The 26,434-nt window shown below is 41.7% G+C and overlaps 1 protein-coding gene across 1 annotated transcript in view; it reads left to right on the top strand.

Moving 5' to 3' along the window:
- Kcnq3 (potassium voltage-gated channel subfamily Q member 3) overlaps nucleotides 1–21,780 on the top strand; it is a 330,106-nt gene extending 308,326 nt beyond the window's left edge. The window contains exons 10-15 of the mRNA XM_055626521.1: nucleotides 9,842–10,044; nucleotides 10,994–11,096; nucleotides 12,334–12,465; nucleotides 14,268–14,366; nucleotides 18,771–18,855; nucleotides 20,673–21,780. Of these exons, the coding sequence (XP_055482496.1) occupies nucleotides 9,842–10,044; nucleotides 10,994–11,096; nucleotides 12,334–12,465; nucleotides 14,268–14,366; nucleotides 18,771–18,855; nucleotides 20,673–21,404 (1,354 nt within the window). The 3' untranslated portion in view covers nucleotides 21,405–21,780. The remainder of the gene's footprint in view (nucleotides 1–9,841; nucleotides 10,045–10,993; nucleotides 11,097–12,333; nucleotides 12,466–14,267; nucleotides 14,367–18,770; nucleotides 18,856–20,672) is intronic.
- Nucleotides 21,781–26,434: the final 4,654 nt, after the last annotated feature.

The raw sequence follows: 26,434 nt of genomic DNA on the forward strand, positions 1-26,434 counted from the left end.
TTCAGGGCTGTTCGCCCCTGGATGGCTGGGTTCTGGAGATGCCATATTGCTCTGTCTTTTGTTGGTTGAGCCTTTACGCTGACCTCTACCCATTGGGCTGATTTAGGTTTTGGCTGTTAGTTTCTGTGCTTCCTGGAGTCCTGAGGTAGGGAGTATCCCCTTGGCCGGAAGATGATTTTTCCTGAAGGAGTCCTTCTCTGCTTTTTGGTTATGGTCACTGTATGGCCAGTGTTTCTCCGGAGTTGCCACTGCTCACCTCAGGTTTATAGCCCTGAGTAGTAGCTGTGGTCTATGTTAGGCGGGGGGGGAGGATCTCCTCTTACCCATAAAATTTCTCAAGACAGCTGCCCCACTGCTGGGTTTCTTGTTATAAATTTAGTGTGCTGCTGCTCACTAAATTTTCATGTACAGTCCTCTTGAAGAAACTGCTGATTCCCTAGCTATGGGGTTTTCTCCCAACAGGGAAACTCAGTCTGTTATCCTGGGGCGCACAGTTCTGTCTGAGAAAGTGGGAGGTGCACTCAGCAAGTCTCTGGGCCAAAGGCTGATTGCTCTGCTCTGGACCTGGAGAATGTGCACCTAGGTTGAGTTGGCACCTGGGGGCACTGTTCTGGTCTGGAGGCTGGGTGCCTCACTCTGGACCAGAAGCTGTGTGTCTCTGTCTGGGATGGCGGCTGTAGGCACCACTCTGGTCCAGACGCTGTGGGTGCAGCCCCCCTGAAGGATCAGGGATTCCTACAGTTTTGGCAGTCCAGCCAGGGACAACTGGCCGATCCCTGGCACAGTATCTGAGGGCTGCTGTAATGGCTCTTCGGCTCCTGCAGGTCCGAGGATGCAGCTGTGTGTCCCAGTGCCCCAGGGGAACGCAACAATGGGGGCAGAGCACAGCGCTTCTGCCTGCACTAGAGTCTGCGTGAGTCCAGGAAGTGTTTTGGTGCTGGGTGTCCTAAGCGTTAGAGCTGCTGACCCCCTCCGCTGGGGGTTTCCTCCTGCCAGAGACACGCAGTCTGGTGCCCTGTTGCCCTGGTGCCCACAGTTCTATCTGAGGCGGCGAATCACGCGCGCAGGCAGGGCTCTGTGCAGGCAGGCGCCTTTGTCCCTCCCGGCTCTGGGTCCGGGCTGGCTCCTGGGGCACCCGCGGAACCCGAGTCTTTTCCAGGGGATGTCTGGGCAACCTGGGGTCAGTCCCAATTGTTTCCTGCTCCGTGGGGTTATCTCTCGACTGGGAAATCCAGTCTATGGTGTTGTGGGCCCACAGTTCAGTCTGGGACCGTGACCAGATCGCGCTGGCGGGTAGCTCTGGGCTGGCGACCAAGCGCCTGGCGGAACGGGGATCTCTTCCGCGGTTTTGCCGGGTGAGTTAAAGCTGATCGAATCCCCCACCGTGGGGTATCCTCTCACCTGAGAAACACAACCACTTGTGTTTTATGGCCGCGAGTTCTGATTGCTGGTCACTGTGCCAATCCTGCTGTGCTGCTCCTCAGAATGAGAGTCCTCCTGGCGCTGCCATCTTGCCCCGCCCCCTACTTTATCTTTTAAAAGAAATGTAATAGCTGCCATATACATTGAGAAGGTCAGAAGCCCCTGAGAGCAAGGGTAAGGACTTTCTGGATTTTTCTCTTTCATCTTCTATCTCTGTTCATTCCATGATGAATTCATTCTCATAGCTGACTTTCCATGTATTAATTATTCTTTGTATGCTAACAGACTCTGATAAAATGATCTCTTATTTCCTTTGTAGACTTAATACTCATGAGCCGGCAGTTTAAAAACCTAGAAGAAAAATAAAACCTATGTCTTGGTCCAACTTGGTTATATGTTCATGCTTTAGACCATTTCTTTGGCTTAGAGAATAGAGACCACTACTGGCCAACACCTGTGGTATGTTTCTACCATAGTGAAATAAGCTACTGAGATTGACAAACTCCATTAGAGTTCACTTTGGTGAAGTGAGAGAATAGAGGGAGTAAGTTCTTGAATGTAGTAAGGGTTTTCCCTCTCCCTTGAATAGTGAATGTCACAGCAAGCAGACAAAATAGCCGTTATCTGTCATAGTCATAAAGTACATCCATTAATTTCAAAATATTGGTAATAATATCACACTGAGAAGCATCCACTTTAAACCATGCTAAGCTTCATTTATTCTGCAGTGCACTGGAAAAGACTGGTATTTTAGGTTCTGTTCATTACTTTAAGCATCAGTTATAAGTATTCGGTATATAAGCATTAAACCTTCTCCTGATAATTAGGGTGTCTTCATGATGGAAACTAGGAGTTTGAAATTTTGAAAACAAGTAACTATGTTGACAACTGCTTGCTTGAAACCAATTGTTCGATTTGTATTTTCAAACAATTCACTCTGAATAACATCCTTCAGAATGTGTATTTGTCTTTGAAAAGCAAAAGCATCAACCCAGACACTTTTCTTTCCTCCTGCCTTGTGATTTTGTCTTTCTCATTTAGTAGAAGATTATTCTTTGGATCAAAGATTTAAAACAATGACAGTAACTTCCAAAGAATGAATATTGTTTGCCAGGTATGGCTCAATGCACATCAAACCTCACAGCCACCCTGTGATATAAATACTAATTCTAATCCTTATTTTATGCATAACAACTGAGATTCAAAGAGATTAAGAACTCTTTGCACTGTGTCTGATAAGCAGAAAGTTGCAAAGAAGAGCTTAGATACAGCTGATCTAGGTCTACAGGTTCTGGTCCCAAGTACAGTGCTTAACCCTGCAGTTGCTTTATCACTGCAGGTGTCCCTTCACTTGTTTGCTTTCCTTTGCCCTATATTGGCTCACAGAGATGAAGTCCTTGGCAGAAAAGGAGGCTATCAAGGCCAGAAAAGGCACAGAGCCAGATCCCACTGCGCAGAGGAAGAACACGCTGCCCGGCGCTGTCATTCATACTTTTTCTCTCCCTCTGACATCACCACATGAATTTCATCTCACAGTCTTTGTGCTGTTGCCAATGAAATCCTTTCAGACCCTAGAGTCAGTGATTGTAGAAGGGGAAGAGGAATTTTGATAGCAGTTAACCCAACTCCCTAATTTTACTGATGAGAAAATCGCTACTCAGTGCAAAACAAGAGGTTTGAGTATTACCCTATACAATTAGTATTTTCTCCTGCTGTCCAGACCTACAACACTGGCCCAAACTACAGAATAATAGAGATGCTGAAGTGAAATTTGGGCTAAAGTGGTATATCCTGAATGATCCCTGGCCTGTTGTAAATGTTATACCTCTATTTTCCCTGAGAAATAATTAAGATAGCATGCCTATTTAAAATCCACCTTTTACATTGGATTATAATTAGGTTGGGACATAGGTGTCAGAGAGGAATCAATAAGTTTTATTTGCAGTACTGGCTCTGGACCTGCATTTTATTATAGTTCCCACCAAGTCTAGCTTTGAGAACACCATAGAGACAGGTCAGGCACTGTCTCCATCACCACAGTAGGAGTGTATGTGGCATAGCTCTGATGACCCCATAATACAGGGAATTACCAATCCATGCCTACTATCACATGAGCTTTTCCTTCCTTGATATATCTGTGTCAAATCTCTCTTTTCTTTTTATTATCAACACTACTCATTGGATTGACAGTCTACCCATTCCAGTATGACTTAAACTTGGTTACATCTGTAAAAGCCATACTCAAAGGAATAGCTTAGGTCTTGAACTTATGTGGAAGGAGATAAAATTCAAAGTTCTGTTGTCATCTGGACAAGACCCTTTTCTTCTACCCAAATAGAAACTGTATCCAATGATGAAGAAGCTCTACGTTAGTCTTTGGTATCTCTAGTTCCTGGGTATTTTGTGTTTAGCATCAATGAGCAGTGAACAGTAGGCAGGTGTGAGTAGTTGCAGGCGGATACTTCTACTGTTTAAGATTCATTAGGCCTCTGTTGTTGGGACCATTAGGTCCTACAAGAGTCACCACCTCTGTGTAATCCTAGGAAGTCAATATTTTTCATCCTTTTGGTAGAGCTGATGCTGAAGCTTCTAAGAAGGGCTAGCTATGGGGTTCTTCAGCCATTGACAGTAAACAGTATTATATATCCAAGCCTGATCAGTGTCTGTTTGAAACCTTTAATTCTAAAGTCTCAACAGCTCTCTGGAACCCTTTTGGAGACCTAGACTAACAGTTTTCATCCTCTGCCTCCTCATAGCTTTAATCATCTTCAGTTCTCGACTCTTTATCACCATCCTCTATTTCAGCAGCTCCTCTTTTTATGCTGGCTGCTCCAAAACTCGTTTGTGTCTTCTTCAGCCACGCATCTTCTCACTGCCTTGCTGCTTTTTCAGCCAATGCTACCTTGGCCACCATCTTTCTGCTGCCTGTGTCATCATTACCTCACTGTGTCCTTTTCTTGTGTTACCAGTTCATCCCACAACTGAAAGTGTGCAAAGGCCAAGCAAAAAAAAGACTTCAATTGGGCCAAATGTGGCAACAACAGGGGAGATAACACCCAGAAGCTTCCTTCTAGTTACTCACTCAGGGAACTTGAGAAGCTTGCTTATACAGCCTGAGAGTCCATTCTTGGAGTAATCATAATCATTAGTTTTAGCCCAGTCACAGCCTTGCCTTGCCAGCACCTCTGTGAGTCATGCTTACAGTATAACTACTTCAAACAGTCCTGGCTGAGGCCCAGCCTTGTCATGTAGTTTTCTAAATACACCCATGGGTAGTCCAAGATGGCTGGTTATGGTAGCATGAGGGTAATTTGGCTGACTGTTTGATTGATAGTCTTTTTACTCAAAACAGGTAGGGGAGCTAGGGAGGATACAATAGCAGCTAATTAGAGAATTGGATTTTTCCATCTCCCAAAGTCTGCTTTTTATTTTTTGCATGAAAATGAATATCAGAAAGAGTGCTGACAATCAGAACTTAAATAATTTATCATTAACACTAAGAGTAATTTTAGCAGATTTTAATGTGTTTTGAATAGTATCTCACATAAGCTCAGTGCCCTAGGGAGATGTGGGCCACCTTTTCCATCTCACTACCTTCTGCAAAAGCAAATGTGATGAGACTGTACATGGTAGCAAGCTATCAGAATCAAGGTATGACACTTGCGGTGCACATTTTTGTAATAGTGTTATCCATAATAACAACATACTGATGAAGATCCTGGAGCTTCATGAGATTAGAAACAACAACATAATACAGAGGCTGTATTTTGAACCATTCTGCCTGGATCCCTTCAGACCTATAGTCCTTTTTCTTTTCTAACCAGGGACCCAAATTAACCAGTTAGCAGAATTAAGGAGTGGTCACAGGAATTACAGCTGACTCCTCTTTTTGTGTTCTGTGTGAACTGGGAGCACTCCACACAACCTTCCTGTATCTCCATATCCTTCCCAGTGAAATGAGAATCATGCTAATACAGACCTCACATTATGCTTGGGATGAGTCTGCTACTAGGAATCAGTGTCAAACAAATGATGCATAGTTCATGCACAGATGTGGCTGCATGGAGAAAAAAGATTGTTAGGAGACCAACGCAGACAAGCATTTGCTCCTCATTTTCATATTCTCTCTCTCTCTGTCTCTCTCTGTCTCTCTCTCTCTCTCTTTCTCTCTCTCTCTCTCTCTCTCCCACACACACACACAAACACACACAAAAAGAATGAACGGAATAGAACAAATAAAATGGAGTGTGAAATAAAAAGTGGAGTGTGACTAAGAAAGACATTCAACTTCAATTTCTGACCTCCTTACAAACACATATAAACTTGTATGCACATATATACATATATATATATATATATATATATATATATATATACACATACCACACAAATATATATGTACATATATACCACAATAAAATGAATGTTTATTTTAAAAACCTCTCCTTTTGTTGACATTGTATCCATCTACTGACTATCTACCCATTTATCCAGTGAATAAAAAGATTGTCCTGTGTACCAGGAACCATTCTAGCATCTAAGGAAAGAATCCCGATCAGTCTCCTTGTCATAGAAGACATGTAAAACTCTGTTTTGTATTTCCTCTGAACAGCCAAATAATGCACCACTTTGAAATGAGCATCATCATTTTCCCACATGTACATATAGATATCCAGAACAGAAACCATGAGGAAAGACTAGTCCAAGCTGTCTCCGTCCAATGTAGCCACGCTGTGTACACCGTCATCATCTCCTGCCTGTAAGGTTTCAGTGCCCTCATTATTGACCTCACAGCTTTGCCCTTGTTTTCCTCCACTTCATTCTAATATCACAAGCGTGTTTTCTTGACCTGTCATAAACAGACACAAACCACATCCTGGTTCAGGTTAGCAGTCAGTGTATACTCAGCAACTCAGGAGCCTTGAACTTAGAAGGTATTGAACACACTTTCCTGATATATATATATATATATATAGATAGATAGATAGATAGATAGATAGATATAGATATAGATATAGATATAGATATAGATATATAGATATATATAGATATATATAGATAGATATATATATATCATACCCAAGTTAAAATAGTAACGGTTGAACAAATTTGAACTGTTCTTCTCTTATTCCCAAATCTTCTCTCTCTCCACAGTATTCTACTGGAGTTGTGTGTATGCTATTAGGAAGAAAATAAAATCTTTAATCATTCTTTCTTTCATTTAACAGCATAAAATGCTCTTAGTACTCATGATGTTTCAGCACTTGCAAGGTGTTGTATTGGCAAATTGAGCAAGGTCATTTTTGGCCCCAAAGCTTGCCTCCTGGTTTATCAACTTCAGCACCATCAGTTGGACAGATTATTCTTTGTTGTGGGTTCTGTCGTTTGTCTTGGTCACTGCCCTTTGCTCTATCCACAAGAGGCCAGTAGAGTTTCAGCAGCTGCTGTTATTTAAATAAACTATCTGCAGATGCTGTCAATGCCCTTTAATAACATCTTATTTAGCAGAAAAATCATCAGTGAGTTACATTTTTAAGGCTGGTGACTAAGCACTATAGATGAGAAAGTCTTATCATACTAGAAAGAATGTTGAGTGTTGGATATTACATTGAGCATCTGGATGGGCTGAAATATTATCATGGAAGCTAATGCTTAGGCACCATCCAAAGTTTCAGACACAAGTAACTGTAATTCATAAGTAAGAAAAGATGGAGATTCTCCACATAGATATCAGAACACATCACACTTCTGAAAGTCAGATAATTTTGCACCATTGAGCATGGCTAGAGCACCCATTGAACATGGGTGCTAGAATCAGAGGCAGGAACCCAGGACCTGTTCTATCTCTTCCAAGACACAATATTGATTTTACTTTTTCATCCCCAATTCTGTCAGTCTTCAGTTTTTCAGATCCAGGTGTGGATATTAGTTGTCTGCACTTAACAAACCAGAGACTCTTGCTCTCCAAGGAAGATTGTTGTCAGCACCTTCTGCACTATACTCCAAGAACAGGGCCTGTATTGTGCACTGGGAGTCCATATGGAGAGGGACTAAGATGAGTTTTGATGTTCGCTTACCAGCTTTGCCTTGCATTTTATTATCCCTTGGGCTCTTGGATCTCATGCAACAGAATTAAGAAGTAAGCTGAGCATCCACTTTGCTAAAGGAAGAATTCTGTAAGCCTTTTAGGCATGAGGAGGGGGACTGTGAGTAATTCAGAACTGAACCTTCTCTGCCAATGTATCTAGGTTACTAAGAGTCTAAAGTGTCATTTGTGACCAATGGGCTATTAAATGAACATGGCCAAAGCAAGTCAGACTCTTAAGAGTAGCAGTGAAGCAACTGAATTCTAAGAAAGCAAATCCTAAATCTCAGTGATAGAATAAGAGGGTCCTCTCATTTGCCTTCTGGTGTTCAGAGGTCATGCTAAAATTTCAAGTCATTAATTTTGTCCTTATTTAGATTATCTGTAATTAATATCTTCACATTCTAGAGTTTTACCAAGGCAGAATATTGAGTTTTGAGACAAGCATTGAGAAAATACAAAGTGCTATATAAATCCCCAAGCTTATGTCACTTATTTTTTTTTTAAACTAAAACACAAAAGCCTGCCTTTAAGCCCTAGGGAATTATGTTGATCCTTTCCACACTTGTCATCAGCTTTATACAGCTTCTATGGGAAAAGGATTATTATTCAAGGTAGTGATGGCAGCCAGTGCTTAGAGAAGGCTTCCTGCATCATAGATGAGGATAAGCATTTCCCATGCCTTAGCACATCTGGCATATAATAAGCCCCCCATGAATACAAGTATAAGGTCACCATCTTGCACATGAGGAATATTGCAATGAGAGAAAGAAGTTATATGTCCTAGGTCACATGGGTTATCAAGACGGCTCCACCCAGCCCATATGTGCAATATACTAGCTATCCAGAAGTGCCAAGTAGGAGTAGGGGCTGTACCTGTTCCTACTCTGTGATTCTGCTGCACAAACTGATATGGAAATGTACAGCCTCAATAAAGTATGTCAAATATTAGAGCAGAGGAAAATGCATGTCTTTGGAGCACTAGAGTACTGAGTTTCCAAGAGTGAATATTCATAGTTTCAAATGGCATGTAATAGTGAGATTGGCTGAGATGTCAAAAAGAAGCACTGAAATGCAAGAAGGCCTGGTGGTGTGTCTTGGGCAATGGAATGTGTGTCAGAATATTTATGCTGCATGTGGCAAGATGCCTCAGCAGGAAAAGGCACTTGACTTGAGTTTGATCTCCATGACCCACACAGTAGAAGGAGAGAGCATATTCTTGCAAATTGTCCTCTGACATCCTCATGTACACAAGTGACACACATGCTTGCACATCCCCACACAACATGAATAAATGTCAAATAGTTAATGTAATATAAATTTTAAACTTAATTTTAAACTTAAAAGAAACATTGTGTTGAAACAGGATTATGACATAGTGTTGAGATGGAATCAAACATGAGTTTCTTTGTGGTGAGCCTTGTGTCACACATACCTCCTGCTGGCTTGAATATACCCACAGTATTGGATCAGTTTTTACATTCATTAGTAATGGGAAGGGATGCTAAATTTTGACTGGAAGTTAGGTGTTTAAAGATTTCCTATGAAATCTCATGAACCCACTAGGTTCTATCAGAGGAATCTATGAACAGCAGTTTATATGGGCCTGCTTTCTCTAATGCATGTCATTCTTTTGTGTTTGGATTGCTGTGTGATGAGAGTTTATGTGTGCTCATCACTCTTTGGACACTATGAAATAGCAAGGAGAAAAATGAAGTTTTCAGTGTAGAGAAGAACATGCTGGAAAAAAAAAAGAACTTTGTTGTATATGACATTAGTAATTCCATCTTGTCCATGGAGGGTCCATTCCAAGGCCCTCGGTAGAAACTGCATATCATATGGAACTATACAGACACTTTGTCTTTTCCTATACAAACAATTAGTTAAGTACTGTAAAAGACTGATAAAGGTAACTAATAAATAATTATAGAAACAGACTCTCAGAAAGGTTAAGTGAGTACCCTCCCTTGCACTCTAACTCCATCTTGAACTATATTTTTAGAGTAGTTGATTGCAGGCATTTGAAACTGCCTTAGTAAAGGATACCACTGTATACCCTCCCCTGTTTTAGGTTCCGCGTAAGTAAGCACAGGAAGAAATCTGGGGAGATTGGAAATTTGCACAAGATACAACCGGTAGTAAAAATTCTAAGCTAGAGTTAAGATTTGAGCCACACCCTACCCCCATCCAGTTCCAGTCTGCTGAATCAGGTTAGCTCTCCGGGTGCAGTTTCCTCACATCCTCAGATGAGAATGCGAGTCTTTATGGAGGGATGGAAAGTTACAAGAACCTGCACTGAAGGAGGAAAATTGTTCACTTTTGCTTATTTTGTAGCCAAAAGCTGGGTCTCTTGGATCGGGTTCGCCTTTCTAATCCTCGTGGTAGCAATACTAAAGGAAAGCTATTTACCCCTCTGAATGTAGATGCCATAGAAGAAAGCCCTTCTAAAGAACCAAAGCCCGTTGGCTTAAACAATAAAGAGCGTTTCCGCACCGCCTTCCGCATGAAAGCCTACGCTTTCTGGCAGAGTTCTGAAGGTAACCCCCTTCCTGTCTCTCAGCTTCCCTGCTTCCTCTACCAGCCCTCCCTTCTTCTTCCTCTCCTACCCTCTCCACTGAAGATCCCCTGCATCCGTAAAGCAGTCTTGCCCATTCCTTGTTCCAACAACTACATGCCTCACTTTATTTGTGTCTCTTGGGCTGGATACAGCAGTGCTATAGTCCATCACTCATAAATGAGGAAACTTGCCAGTGAGCTAGTCCAGGCCACCTCTGTGCTTCAACTCAAACTTTTCCAAAGAGCGTTAAGACCTGCACTGTAGCTGCTGAGGACAACCATGATGAGCTCGTTACCATGGAGTGCAACTGACAAATGCAGAGAGGCTGGTACACAGCTGTCAGGAAACAGACATACTAACACCCCAGGGAAAGGATAAAAGCAGTCAGAAAAACACACTGTGGGTTAAATATGATAGAAACAATGACCTGATGCACTTCTGTCACTTGGCAGAAGGCAAGACAAAGAGGAAAATATTGTCTTAGGGTCTGAAGCCACCAAGCCTGTAATATTCATCACATTGTTCCTTCCTCTAAAACCTCCAAGCCATAAAAGGCTCAGAAAGTGACCTCCCAAGGTCTTAAGGAGAAATATTGACAAGGCAAAAACCCAACTCAGGTCTGTCTGAGTGTGAGGCCCATGCCTGCCTTTTGCTGCTCATAAGATCACCCCCACCTACAGTGTTCACCTGAATTATCTCCTAGCATTCTCCTCCACTCCAGCTATGGTCTTCTCATATCCTTAACTTAGACTTCTAAATTACAGAGTGGGGGTGCTAAGGAAGAATAAATGGTGTCACAACTGGGGTCCACAATGTGGGAATAAAAGTATGGGGTGAATAACATACACACTGGAGATTCTGATTCCACAATGGTCTCTGAGATTTTCCACTTATGATGGACTACATTAATATATACATCTCCTTCACAGATGCTGGGACAGGCGATCCCATGGCAGAAGACAGGGGCTATGGGAATGATTTCCTCATTGAAGACATGATTCCCACCCTAAAGGCTGCCATCCGAGCTGTCAGGTAGACTCTTCTCCCAAGATCTAACTTCATATCCATAAGACACAGTTAGTAAAGTGCCTTTGGACCTGGAAAAGAGGACAGGAGCCTCTTCCTGGTCACCTTGAGCCAGGTCCTGTGACTACTTCATAGTCTATAGAGAGTGCTACCTTGAGTACATGATTCTTCCTTAGATAATTGTCACAGAGACACTTGTTTGAAAAGAGTGCTGCTTTAACCTCCTGGCAGCATATCCATCTATGACACCTCTGTCTGTCTTTAACCAACATAGATCACATAATCATATGGAGCCTTTCCTCAAAATTCACTTCAGTCATTCAGTATAGCTTTTTATCTGTCTGTCTTCATTCATCTATTCTTTTTAAATTAGCATTTTAGCAAGATAACAAATTATAGATGCGTTTGTCAGATTAAGAAAAATAGTAGGCTAGTTTGCTTCAGAATTCCTCAGGAAAGTCAAGAGAGCATGCTACTTCTGGAAAAAAAAATAAATCAGACTATGGGAATAGTCTCACTTTAATAAGTGGCAGAAATTAGTACAGTATTTTTAGCAAGATTCCCAGTACAATAGTCCAGAGAGCACAACAGTTTTGCAAGATGTGGACTCCAGCAAAGGCTTAGGTGTGGCTCCTCACATTATGTATGATATGACAGGAAAGCAGTTATGCAATAATTTATCTGTTGAATTTGTTACCAACTGATCAATCTCATTCAAAGAAAACCCGTTGTTCAAACTGATCCAGAAGGGGGCTCTACTGAGATACTCTGTGCTCCTGTTTCTGGACTCCAATTTATATCATTTTTTTCAGATGCCTTAATTCAAGGAACAGTACCCTTTTCTATGAAGTGTCCCCAGGTCTCCATCTCAAGAATTCAGTGTCGCCATCTTAGCACATAAAACCACACACAGCTGAGGAAGCATGGCTGCATTCCATTAGAACTTCCTGTTCAAACACATTGAACAGCCACTGTTTAACGGTTTCATTTCAAATGAGGCTAGGTAAAAGATAGGTATAAACTGGCAAGAAACTTTATATCATGATGAATAAACTGATCAATATGCCCAAATTGTCTTTGGAAGCTGAAGCCATGGTTTAAGACAAAATGAACTTGAACTGTGTTATCCAGGGGCTTTCCTTTTTTTTCTTTTCTTCCCCTGCCTCTGGAGTTTGCTGGACTATATTATGGTTTCCTTCACCATCTGCCCATGGTGAACAAATGCCTCTTCTTTGCCTTACAGAATTCTACAATTCCGTCTGTATAAAAAAAAATTCAAGGAGACATTGAGGCCTTATGACGTGAAAGATGTGATTGAGCAGTATTCCGCCGGACATCTTGACATGCTTTCCAGGATAAAGTACCTTCAGACAAGGTAATACTTTCAAAGAGAAAGGACTATGCACTTTCAGCTACGCAGGAATCCAAGTCATATGACTATAGAGTTTTAAGAGACAGGCATGCAGAAGTAATCTAAAATGCAGCAGAAAATCTTCAAGAACTGAAGTCCCCATCAAACACTGTGGATGTATGGGCCAGCAAACTTCACTCTCAAACTCAGTCTTGGCCTAAAATAGAGAGTCATGGTACCAGAGTGACCAGAGGCTTCTGTCCCTTCTAAATGAGATGACTGTTAGTATATTCTGTTCAGCACAATTTTCCAACGCTGTGGAGAATCCTGATACACTGCCACGGCCAACATATGTGCTCCCTGATTGGCCTGATGGAGAAAAGAAGTCGTGTAAATGTCTAACTAGTTCCTGATTATGATGCTTTGGATAACTATAGAACTCTAGATCATTGAAAAGATTCAGCTAATTTATTCTAAGTGTAAAATTTCAACCACACTTTAAAATCTTAAGTGTTATTCATGAAAGTGAAAAATAGAGGGGAAAAAAGGACACTATTTCTGAGATTATTTTTAGATAATGCCACCACTTTTATTGAGATCCTAAGTACTTCGCATATATATATCATGTCCATTAGGATCCCATAAGGTATTTATCACATCACAAGTGCCCTAAGTTTGATGGAGAAACCAAACCTGTGAGGAGATGTTGGAGTATCTTCCTGAATTAGTAGGAGTACTACACCATGAGGCTGTTGGTGACAGTATTAGCTTGCAAGTATATTTATTCATTTTTTTTTTGTTCCTCACATAGTGATAGATATAGCAAGGGTCAATCCCTACTGAACATATGTATGATGTATACACAAATTTTCAGTCTGTCCTTGCTATTATCTATGCAAAGTATGGCTATCTGAGAGGCAAAGGAAGACAGCATGCTGCCAACAACGGGCCAGCCTCCGAAACTATCAGACAGTTTCAATGTTTACAGAATAGACTGTTACACTGTCATGGTTTTTGATAGTTATCAAGAAAATGTGTTTCTGGGGATTGTAGCTGGAGGTTGCCTGCCAGGATGATGAATTGCATAATCCCAGCCATGTGGATACTTTAGAGGGCCAGGCAGAAAGGAAGGCTGACTTCAAGTGACACCTTGAGTGTCTGTAGAAATGAAGCATGGTTTCCAGAGAAAAACGTGACCCAAGACTATTCCTGGATGCATCTTATAATGTTTATCCTGAGACACCCCACCGCCCCTCTGCCATTGCCCCAGAGCATGATGGGTAACATCTTCTGTTGAGCTGTTGCTTCGTACAAAAATGGAATCAAGGAGCCCGGAGCTAGGGTTGAACCTTCCTTCCATGCAGAGCATCAGGGGGCTATGCGGCTAAAAATGGAGTCTGACAGTAGAACTTCTCTAATTAGGTAGTTTGGGGGTGAACAAAGAGCTGGAAGGTGAGATAGGCTTGTAGCATACATGTGGTGTTTGCTGTAAGGAATAAGACATAGTCCTCGCCCCAGCCCTATGGATTGTCCTGCTCTGGTACCCTGGATATGAGAAAATGTTCTTCCACTCTCAGATTGAAAAAAAAAAAAAAAAGGAATATCTTTGGCTTGGCAATTTTTCCTTTTCCTCTCTCTCTCTCTCTCTCTCTCTCTCTCTCTCATATCCTCTGATTTTCTACCTTTTTTTTTTTACGTAATCCAGTCCAACATTTGAATTAAGTTAAATTAAGAAAGGTAAAGATCTATTTTTCTCACAACAAAGCTTTGGTCAGTCTAATCTCTCCTTTTCTCTCTCTCTCTCTCTCTCTTTCTTCCTCTTTCAGAATAGATATGATTTTCACCCCTGGACCTCCATCCACTCCAAAACATAAGAAGTCTCAAAAAGGGTCAGCATTTACCTACCCATCCCAGCAGTCTCCAAGGTGGGGCTTGTGGTTGTGGACTGATAGACTGTTGAACACAAAGCCTGTGCATTATATCCATCTCCAAATTTAAGCTTGGATATTTTACGTGGGTGAAATTGCCTCCCCTCTAAATAAAATGAACAGAGAGTTGGAATGCTGGTTCAAGTTGTGGCCATTTGAAAATCTTCTGTGTAGATCACTTCATGTTACTATTCCAAGCTCATGTTAATGACAGTTATTTCTGCAGTTTTTCAAATAGAAAATAACCAGTTTTCTGCCTATAAGACAAGAGGGGACTTGAGAGTTTTATTGAAGCAGAGAACATATTTAATATTAGTGGAGCTTATGCATTCTTGGTTAGATCATTTGCTTTCTTCTGCACCATATCCTGAGGGTTGCCTGATACACATCCCAAGTCAAAAGTGAGAGAAGACATTCAGATGCCAGGACCTCTAACAACACTGTAACTCAGAGAATTCTCCTTGTTTCCAAAAACTATTTTAAATTTTTTAACAAGTATTTTCCTTTTTAAGGTCCGCCATTTATGTTTGTACCTCTTTGTTCCAAAACATCATGATCATGATCATGATTATTATTATTATTATTATTATTATTATTATTATTATTATTATTATTATTTTGTTCACTTTACATTCTGGTGTGGCCCTATCCCTCCTCACCTCCCAGTCCCACCCTTCCTCATTTCCCTCTCACCTATTCTTCAGAAAAGGGAGCCCCTGTTCCCATCCACCCCAGCTCAGGGATGAGCATGTCCTCTTCCCTTGTGGCCTGGCATGGCAGTTCCCCCATGGGAAATGTTCAAAAAGCTGGCAAGAGAGTCCAGATGTAGTCTCCACTTCCCTTACTAAAGAACCCACATGAAGCCTAGGTAGTGTTTGAAGAGAGGGAACAAGGTAGGAGAGGGGGTACAGAGAAATATGAGGGTGGAGATCAGATCTGGGGAGAGCGAGGGCCAGAGGACAGAAGGCCTGTAGAGAAAAGATAAGCTGAGGATGGGAGCATTTCTGTGACAAGCTGGAGACCTAAGTCAGGGTAGGCCTTAACCCCATGGCAGTCCTTCTCCGTCAGACACCAGACTATTGGGACTGCAGGCATGCAAGACTACATCTAACTAACTAACAACTTCCTCATTTCCGAGATGGTGGACGAGGTGTCTTCAGACTTTTTGAGAGTATAGTTGGCAGTATGCACTATAAACCTAGCATCTGAGAAATGGGCACAGGGAAGATCTTGAGTCCACCCTGACGTACAAAGGGGACCCTATCTCAAAATAAACAAATTAGAAATTGTTTATATAAACAAATTGCTATATCCAACCAGTAGGCTGGATATAGCAAGAGGCCACTAATTCTTAATTTTGCCTTAGTTGAAGACTGTTACAAAGTTACGAAGAGGTAACTTAGCAGAATCAGTAGCTTATTAGAGGGGAAAAAAAACAGCTATCAAGAAAAGCTGTGTTGGCGCCTTTAATCCCAGTGCTTGGGGGGCAGAGGCAGGCAGATCTCCATGAGTTCAAGGCCAGCCTGGTCTACAAAGCGAGTCCAAAAAAAAGAGAGAGAGAGAGAGAATGGGTTTTAGCAAACATCTCACATAATGTAAAACTATTGGACTGAACTAGAACTTAGGCAGATATTAATTGTACATAAGGAGTAAATATAGCCTTTCCCTGATTCCTGGCAGTGCCATTTGGCATTGTTTTCTAGATGCCGTAGGTGTTTGCCATTCTTAACAAAGTGGACTGCATGAAATGTATATGCCTACTCCATAGAATTTCAGAGATCAAACAACTCCTTCTTCATCCCCACAGTGTGAAAGCTCTGATGTTAAAAGGCAAAGGAAATTACTTTAAAGGAATAAACACTCTAGGCATTGTTACTCAATAAACTTTAACACAAAACAAAACCTCCTTTGCTACATTTTCCAGTCTGTCTTCCCATAGGAAGGTAAGCACACAATCAACTGTCCCTAGCTAAGGGTACCAAAGAAACCTCCTCCATGCTTAAATATTACTCAGAAGGGGAAATAGAATAGACAGCAGGAGTCACTGAAGAGAGGGATCTAGGCAGGAACCTTTGAGAGGCTCCACCCAGCAGCAGATGGAAACAGATGCTGAGAGTCACAGGCAAACATTGGGCAAAGCACAGGGAGTCTTGCAGAAAAGTGGGAGGAAGAATATGAGGACCTGGAGGTCCCAGGAGCTCCACAAGAAGACCAACAGAACCAACTAATGTGGACCGAGAGGTGCTTGTGGAGACTGAAGCACCAACCAAGGCCCATGCGTGGACTGGACCTAGGACCCCTATGAAGATATAGCAGATGGGCAGCTGAGAGTTCGTGTTGGTTCCCTAGTAAGGGGTGCGGGGGATCTCTCTGACAAGGACTCTGTTGCCTGTTTTTTGATCATTCCATGCCGGTGAGACTGCCTCCCTAGGCTGCGGGGAAAGTGGATGTGCTCAGTCTCAAGGGACTTAATGAGCTGGGGTAGGTAGGTGGGGGCATCCCCTTACCTGAGGACTAGGGGAGGGAAATGGAGGAAGAGGGAGGGAGGGTGGAACCAGGAGGAGAGGAGGAAGGGGAGGCTACGATTGGGATGTAAAGTGAATAAATAACTTAATTAATTTTAAAAAAGAGTGGATCAAGACAGATGCTATGACTCGCAGCCAAGCGTGGGGCAGAACTCTGGGGGTCCTGTGGAAGTGTTGGGGAGAAATGGAAGGACCTGGAGGGGACAGAAACCTCACAAAAAGGCCAACAGAAACGACTAACCCAGACCCACAGGGCCTTTCAGAGATCGAGATGTCAACTAAGGAGCACGCATGATCTGGACCTTGGCTCCCTGCACATATGTAGGCGACAGGTGATTTGGTCTTCATACGGGAAGTGGTGTGGGGGGATGTTTCTATCTTGGACTCTATTGTCTGCTTTTGAATCACTTCCCCCTGGCAGCACTACCTTGCCTGGCCTCAGGGGATAAAGATATGCTCAGTCCTGATGAGATTTGATGTTCTGGGGAAGGTTAAAAGGGGGCTCTCCTTTTCTGGGAAGAAGGGAGAAGGAGGGGAAGTGTGGGAAACTAGAAGGAGGGGAGGGAGGGTTCACCCTTGGGATGTAAAGTAAACAAACTAATATTAAATTTTAGAAAATAGAAGGAATGTATCCTTGTACGACCACTTTGGAAATCAATCTGGTGCTTTCTCAGAAAATTAGGAATAGTGCTACTTCAAGATCCAGCTGTAGGCATATAACCAAAAGATGCCCCACTATTCAGTAAGGACATTTGCTCAACTATGTTCATAGTGGCTTTATTTGTAATCGCCAGAATCTGGAAACAACCTAGATGTCCCCCAGTGGAGGAATGGATACAGAAAGTGTGGTACATTTACACAATGGAATACTACTCAGCAATTAAAAACAAGGAAATCATGAAATTTACAGGCAAATGGTGGGAACCAGAAAATATCATCCTGAGTGAGGTAATCCAGAAGCAGAAAGACACATATGGTATATACTCATATGTAATTGAGTATCAGCACTATAATATAGGATAAACATACTAAACCTATAGTCCTAAAGAAGCTACACAACAAGGAGGACCCTAGGGAAGATGCTTAATCTTCATTCAGAAGGGCAAACAGGATAGACATTGGAAGTAGAGGAAGACAAGGAACAGGACAGGAGCCTTCCTCAGATGACTTCTGAAAGACTCTACCTACCAGGGTATCAAAGAAGATACTGAGACTCATAGCCAAACTTTGGACAGCGTACTGGAAACCTTATGGAAGAACAGGGAGATAGAAAGACCTGGAGGATACAGGAACTCCAAAAGGAGAACAACAGAGCAAAAAAACCTGGACCTGGAGGGGCCTGCAGAGACTGATACTCCAACCAAGGACCATGCATGAAGAGGACTTAGTCCCCCTGTTCAGAGGAAGCCCATAGGCTGCTAAGTTTCAAAGTGGGTTCCATAGTAAAGGGTACAGGGGCTGTCCCTGACATGAACTCAGTGGCCAGTTCTTTAATCACTTCCCCCTGGGGGTTGCAGCCTTGTCAGGCCACAGAGGAAAGCTGATGCAGCCAGCCTTGATGAGACCTGAAAAGGCTATGGTCAGATAGAAAGGGAGGAGGTTCTTCCCTATCTGGGGACTAGGGAAATGACTTAAGGGGGAGAAGTGGGAGGGTGGGTGGGACTGAGAGGAGACAAGGGAGGGGGCTGCAGTGGGGATACAATGTGAATACATAGTAATTAATTAATTTTTAAAAAATAGAAGGAAAGAAACCTCCTCCAGACTTTGTCAGCATAAGTGAGAATCATGGTCCCACGTTCACAGTCTTCCAAGTTGCAATGACCCTGCATAGTCAAAACAGATGCAATGATCTTATGGAATCACTGCTTTTCCTTAGGAATGAGCCCTATGTGGCCAGGGCCGCCACATCAGAAACTGAAGACCAAAGCATGATGGGGAAGTTTGTAAAAGTTGAAAGACAGGTAGGTAAGCCTTTCTTTTCCCTCACCAAAAAGATAATACGTAAACATGTTTTCTTCTTTTTACATTTATTTGTTCTGATTTTCTGTGTATGAGTGTTTTGTCTGCATATATGTATATGCAACATGGGGATGACTGATTCCTGCAAAGGTCCTCAAACTAGAGTTATAGATGGTTTTGAGCCACCGTGAGAATGTTGGGAACCAAACCCAGGTCCATCTGCAAGAACAGCATTTGCTCTTAACTGCCTAGCTATCCTTCCAGCTCCACAGAACTGATTTTCAGGTGCCGTTTTTTTTTTTTTATATGGGGATAAGGCATAATAAATATCACCTACCACTAAAAATAAAATAGAAAAGATGATATGGAAATTAATTCCCTAATTTCACTTTTTCTGGCTAGGTGATCACCCACAAGTTAATTACTGTTTTGAAACTCCGATTTGCTTGTCTGTCATACAGGAAATTAAATACACCATAGAGCTGCTGTTAAATGAGGGTTAAATGAGCTGACACGTTAATCTCTTAGAGTGTGATATAGCGCACAGTGGGTCGTCAACAGATGGTCACTGCTGTCCGCATGTTCCGTGGTACTGCCTTAACAGATGTTAGTTCTCTTGCCAACACTTCACGTTCCTTTCTATTTCCTTTTGCTCTAGTCTCAGTCTGTGGGTGACCTTCGTGAGGATGCCCCACAGGGGACCAAGTTGTGATAAAGGGTCATCCAGGGTTCAAAGAGAGGCTCAGGCAATACACCCCATGTAGCTCATCTCTGCAGCCTACTAGATAAATGAATCCATTACTTTCTTCTAGGACTCAAATCAGTCTTTTTATCCATCACCCAAAACTAATCCCATGTAGGGAAAATGAGAGAAAATGTCAATGGTTGGTCTCTTGCTTCCTATTTTTAACTTCTAATGTATAATCTCGATTCTTGTGTGTGATAGCTCTGAGACCTTTCACCATTTATGTCATATCCCTGGACACTGCATTACTGTGTGAAACAGAAATCACAATGGCATTTACCTGTATGCTTGTAGAAATTAAGTCAATAGAGTGCATGGAATAAAGTCACATAGCCGCTTCCTAAGTATTCCTTACAACTACGGATCAGATGGACCTTAGCCATGACCTATCAAGAGTCTCACAACTTCATCCATCCAATGAGGTTATTCGCTTGCCTGATTTGGGGAACTGTAAACTGTCTGAGAAGGAATAGATCACACAAGGTGCACAGACTTGTGTGTATGCACAGATACGGAGTGTCAAGTAAGGAACATCTCTCTTACACAGAGATGTGGACACACTTGTGCTTTTGTGCTCACAAACATTCCAATTTATGAATGTCGTACTTAAAGTAGAAGCAGCTTCCTTTATTACCTGAGGACCGCTATTGGGCTTGTAGGCCTGTAAAATTATTCCTGACACTGCCCTCCAGAGCTTATGTTACCAAATGTCACTAACAGACACCAATAACCTATATGTTTGCATATAAGGAAATTTGCACAAAACAAGAACACCACTCCTTCACTGGAATAGTAGTAGCATCTTTTCCCGGGGTGGGGGTGGCAGTGAAAGCCTGTAACGCTTACCTCAAGCTCTCAGTGGACTTCCAGTCTTTGGCTCCAGTGACATCCTTGCCTGAGTATTTCGAGATGAATGTTAATGAGCGTATGGGCCCTTCTAGCGGGGGACATGGAGTCAGTTGGAGCTGCTCTTATTTCTAAGACTTTCAAAACATCCTTTCAGGGAAGCAGCAGTACAGTGCCTGGGAGCCTCATCCCCGGAGAAGTAGTGATTCCGGCGCTTGTATTTTCCAGGTCCACGACATGGGGAAGAAACTGGACTTCCTCGTGGACATGCACATGCAGCACATGGAGCGCCTGCAGGTGCATGTCCCAGAGGACTACCCGACGAAGGGGGCCTCCTCCCCAGCGGGGGAGAAGAAAGAGGACCACAGGTACTCTGATTTGAAAACCATCATCTGCAACTACTCAGAGACAGGCCCCCCCGACCCTCCCTACAGCTTCCATCCGGTGCCCATCGACAGAGTTGGCCCCTATGGGTTTTTTGCACATGACCCTGTGAACCTGACCCAAGGGGGTCCCAGTTCTACAAAGGCTCAATCCGCCCTTCCCTCCTCGGGAAGTACATATGCAGAGAGGCCCACAGTGCTGCCCATCTTGACTCTTCTGGATTCATGTGTAAGCTACCACTCCCAGACAGAACTGCAAGGACCCTATTCAGACCACATCTCACCCCGCCAGAGACGCAGCATCACTAGGGACAGTGACACGCCTCTGTCCCTCATGTCCGTCAACCACGAGGAACTCGAGCGATCTCCAAGTGGCTTCAGCATCTCCCAAGACAGAGATGATTATGTGTTTGGTCCCAGTGGGGGATCAAGCTGGATGAGGGAGAAGCGGTACTTGGCTGAGGGGGAGACGGACACAGACACAGATCCCTTCACGCCCAGTGGTTCCATGCCTGTGTCATCCACCGGGGATGGCATTTCCGATTCCGTATGGACCCCTTCCAACAAGCCCACTTAGAAGGGGTCACGGGCTGGCTCCTGCTACTGTAGACAGACTTTGTACAGCTCACTTACTCTCACCTCTAGCGCTTACAGTGGGGACTCCAGTGGCTATGTCAAGCGCATGCATGTGCGCAGTAGCCCCCCGGCAAGGAGGGGCTTCTCATGGCCTTCTTCTTCCCCATAACACTGCAACAAAGTCGCTTCCTTTTCAGCATGGTTTGCATGACTTGACACTATATAAAAGGCACTGTTAATCTCTTCTAGATACACATTTATCTGCTCTTCTTACTTTTAATGATGATTGAACAAGTACAGGGAGACTTATTGATGAGCTGTGCTATTTGTTTGGTTGGCTGGTTTGGGTTTTGATTTGGATAAACTGGGAGCATAGTTTAAGTTATTTCTAGGCTCGCTTCCCTTTTGTGTAAAATGCTCCAGTTAATTAACTGTTTTCTAAGCCAAGGAAATTATTTTCTCAACCAAAACATAATGCATTACAGTGAGGCTATCTACTGAGAAAACAGGAGAACAGAAACAAGATAGTCAATCAAACCCCAAAGCCGAAATTTTAAAAATTTATTTTGCTAACGGAAGGCTGGCAAAATTATGTAAAAGCTCTGAAGAGGACTTGATCTACCATTGTTCAGTACTGTGCCTCAGTTTCCCCATTCATAAGACGTTGGTGATCTAAAATATAGCATCATGTCTGTTATGGATTGGTGAGGAGAAATCTTACACATATACCATAAACACAAAAAAATAGTTCCCTATCTATATAGCCAAAGATAATGAAAGTTACCAGAAGTGGAGTGCCCCTCTAGGCAGGAGCTAAATTCAGTATCTTCAAAATGAAATTCCAATTCATCTGCCTTGCCTGTACTTGAATCCAAAGTGGAAATTAGAATCAAAAGCAATTATCTTTCCACATCATCTATTTAAAAGTGCAAAGTTTTGGGCACAAGTCCTGTGACTCGCCTTGAGACACTTGGCTGTCTTGTGGAGAGTAAGGACTCAAAACCTCCACCTGATGACTCACTCTTTGCCTCAGTCTCCCCTCATACTTTGCCATTTGCACACAGGAATCTAGAAATCATACCAAGACACCAGCACTCTTTATCCATGGGATGTAATTCTCACTGTTTATTCAAAGGGAGGAGGATATCTGTTCTGAGTGCAAAGCATACCTACTTGATGCCTTACAAGTGAGATCCAGGGTTGAAAATACAAACTAGTTATAAATATACAGATAGAAAGAATTCCCAGAATCACTCACTTTTACTCCTCTAGGTTTTCTTGGTGAAAATATCAGAACCAAGCAAAATCATAAGAGATGCTGAAGTATCAAACAATAGCCCAGAAACCCCTGCCCTGCTGTAAAAGGATTGATTTTAAGCACAAGCCACGATGTGGCCTCTTAGGATATATTGGTACTTGCTGAAAACCTCTGATAGAAAAGTTTAGACTCTGGCTACTCTTGCTGTATCACCACAGCACAGTATGTGTCTCAGTCTTTTCCTGTATCTAAACACTGGTTTGAAATGGTTACCATGACGATAATCAAGATGATGGAAATACCCTAAGTAAGTGAATGCAACTGTCAAGAGCCATAAATACCATGGCAGACATCTAGTTGATGTTTTCATCAATTTCCAATGTTACTGTTCTGTGCTGTGTTGGGGAGAGACTCCTCAGAGATTGGTTTCTTGCAACCTACATTCTGATTGGCCCTATACAAACTGCTGAGAATCAGTAATGGTGAAAACCTGTCCCATGACTATAGGAACTTAAACCCAAAACCTGAATTTCCCTGAATGATGGCAAGCACTGTGAATGGTAGAGGAATAACCTTCATCGATTGTGTCATGAATGGATATATGGATAGTGACCTTTAAGTGCAAGGCAGGCAATATTTTAATACAGTTACACACATCGGAGGTAACCCTTTTCCTTATGGTTTTCAAAGTGATTTTCTGGCAATATGAAAGACAAAGGCTTTGTAATGAACCTGTTCCCCCAGTTCTTTCAATATAACTTTAGTGACGTCATTAACACTTCTTCCTAAAAACTTGGTTCTTGAATCTGATCTTCCCAGAATTTTTTCACTAGGAATTGCTGTACTACCTAGCATCTAACATGGGCCATCCTTCTTCATGTGCATAAGTTATCTTTTTTGTTATCAGAAACAAAAAAGATGGAGAGGAAGAATATGTACCTCACAGTTTTCCCTAACATATTAACATTCTTTTATAACCTCCTAGCATCAGTATGTTACAGATGGATGCATTTATTTCCATGAGTTCAGTGGAGTTCTGGGCCAAGAAATCTTTTAGCTGGAATTTGCATTATTTTCCAAGCAACCTATAAGTGAGCAATCTTGCTTTCCTGGAAGGAATTAGTTTTGTATTGATTACCAACTTAGATATCTAGTCAGTTGTCTATATCAGGTAGGCAGCAGAATACATATTACATAGGGGACCAATACTAAAAGCCTTAAGAGTTGATCTTTCCCATTTAAGAAAACAAGCAGAAGAAAGATAGTGGAGTCCACTATTGTAATATTACTGAAAAAAAAAAAACTAGACCAACAAACCAAACGTACTTATCTGAACCTGTCGATAAACTGCATGGTCACCACTGGACTGGCACTGAGGATGCAGAAGTTCTGGTCCTGGGGTTGAAATGTCAATGTGTGTTCCATAAGATCTTTTGTAAGACAAAAGAATCTCAAGACAGAATAATCCAAAAGAATTGGATAGCGAGTACCAGAAAGCAAACAGTAACTCTGCAGTTTGCCTAGGAAGTCACAGCGATTTTGGCAGAAACCTAGAAATAGTGACAAATTAATTCCATCACAAAAACCAGGAATGGTTTTCTCAGGTAAAAGGATGGTCTCATTATATGTATATGGCTACCATGTTTTAAAATATAATATATTTAAATTTTTAAGAATTAGGACTGAAGGTATAACTCAGTGGTAGAGTACTTGTCTCCCATACATTAGTTCTGGCATTGTACAACACCAACACAAACACACACACACACACACACACACACACACACACACACTAGGGGAACATATTTTAGCAATATGAAATAAAATTAATGAAAGAAATTAACTTTTAAATGCTAATTAAAAGATAATTCTATCTGGCTGAAAAGTGAGATGAAGTGTAAATTTTAAATATTAAATATTATACAAGCAGATACTAAAAAGTTAAGAAAAATTGAATTGTGGGAAGGAGAAAAACAGCATTAAATTGAGAAAGTTCTTTTGAATAACTATTTGTTTTTAAAATTTATAGTTCAGCCTTACTGGTATGATATTGATGTTCTAAAATCTTATTTTTATGAAGAAGTAAGTAAAAAACAACAAAGTAAATAAGTAAAACCAAACTAACCAATAATTATGTATCTATTCTGTACAAAGCTGTTACTAGACATTGTAGATCAAAAGTAAGCACTATTAGAAAACAGAGAATAACAGAATCTACTCACAATTTGTCGAAAGCATTCTCATAGTTTCATGCTACTCTGAGAGGGTAACAAAGAAATATTCATTTGGTTATTAATTTAGCAGGTTTTTCTAGATATCACTGAATACCAAGACTTATGCAACAGAAATTCAGAGACCAGAAAGCCAGTTTCTGCTATAAAAAACCTGGTGGCCTCAACTGTTGATGATCTTTTTAGACTCTTTCTACCTGATTTTTGTGGCTGCAAACAGCTGTCCACCAATAAGAGTGCTCCCCACTGGGAAAATTGCAAGTTCAACACAGAAGAGAGTGAAAGTGAAAGCATTACATCTAATGACAATGATCCTGTCACCTTAAGGAAGGCTTTAAGTTCATAGAATGGAGACTTTGCATTTGGGTTCATCATTCTGGACTCTATAACACCAAATAACCAATGCAAGAACCTGGACTCTGAAGAAGGTTCCTGGAGAAATCAGCTTTCTTCCCTGTATTCTGCCACAATGGAGGCCAGAGAAGTGAGTGGCTGAGGCATTTGTTTCACCATATTGACCAAAAAGCAAGTGGCAAAGGTCATGTCACAACATCTGTTTGAAAAGAAGGAACTAACTCTACTAGTCAGAAGCTGCAGGTCAAAGTCTTTGGAGAAAAGGGAAGAAATGCTCTTAGAAGCCAACTATACTTTTGACAAAGCTGCCAGATAGACCCTGCTTCTCTTAATCTATTACTACCCCAGATGATGCTGCAAAGAATAGATGCTCTTTGGTTTTCATGAATATGTCCCCAAGGTATCCCAGGACCACAGAGACATTCTTGCTTTTGGAGTTTTGGGATATCTCTAAGAATTTGTCTTTACTTGTCTTCAAAAGCATGCTATTTCCAGAGTGAACTTTTAACATAAATTTGCTTTCTGCATCCAAAAATATTCAAAATTCTCATGCTGCTTCTGCAGTTTAAAACTGAGCCATCTTTACCCTAAAACATGGCAGTAAGTAGCAGCTCTGTGGGCTCCCAACTTTAGAAATGTTAGGGTTCATAATACCTATGTAGCTTCCATAGGTTTGGAAACCATGAGGTGACGATGGATAGTGTCAAACAAATGAAAAGGATGTAGAGATGAGTTGTATAAAAATCTGAGTTTTGGAACACTCAAAACTGACTATTTCAGTCTTTTAAGTTTCAAGTGAGACAATCAACTATGTATAAAGCCCTTAGTGAAGTTTCTGGTCCATACCAAAACTGTTAATAATTATTTATTTCTGTTTTTATAATATGTGTAGACTCCAGTACATTGGTTAATGATATTATGGACTTTAAGTTCACACCAGAAAATATTTTTTTAGGAAAAAAAAAAAGCTGGTGGAGATATAATCCAAATTATTGCATGATAAAACTAGATGCTCTCTAATCATGTACCTGTCTGCAACTAAACATGATCATTTTTCCCATCAAAGTGTGCAAGATAAGGAATACTGAAAGGAACATTAAGAATGCTGGTTCTCAGTAGTTGAGTGGTGAAAGTTTTATTGGACAGAGAGTGACAGATGTAGCAATGTTCTCTAAAACATGACTTATA

This window comes from Psammomys obesus, unplaced genomic scaffold, assembly GCF_907164565.1.
Source record: "Psammomys obesus unplaced genomic scaffold, mPsaObe1.curated_primary_1811, whole genome shotgun sequence".
Classification (NCBI taxonomy): domain Eukaryota; kingdom Metazoa; phylum Chordata; class Mammalia; order Rodentia; family Muridae; genus Psammomys; species Psammomys obesus.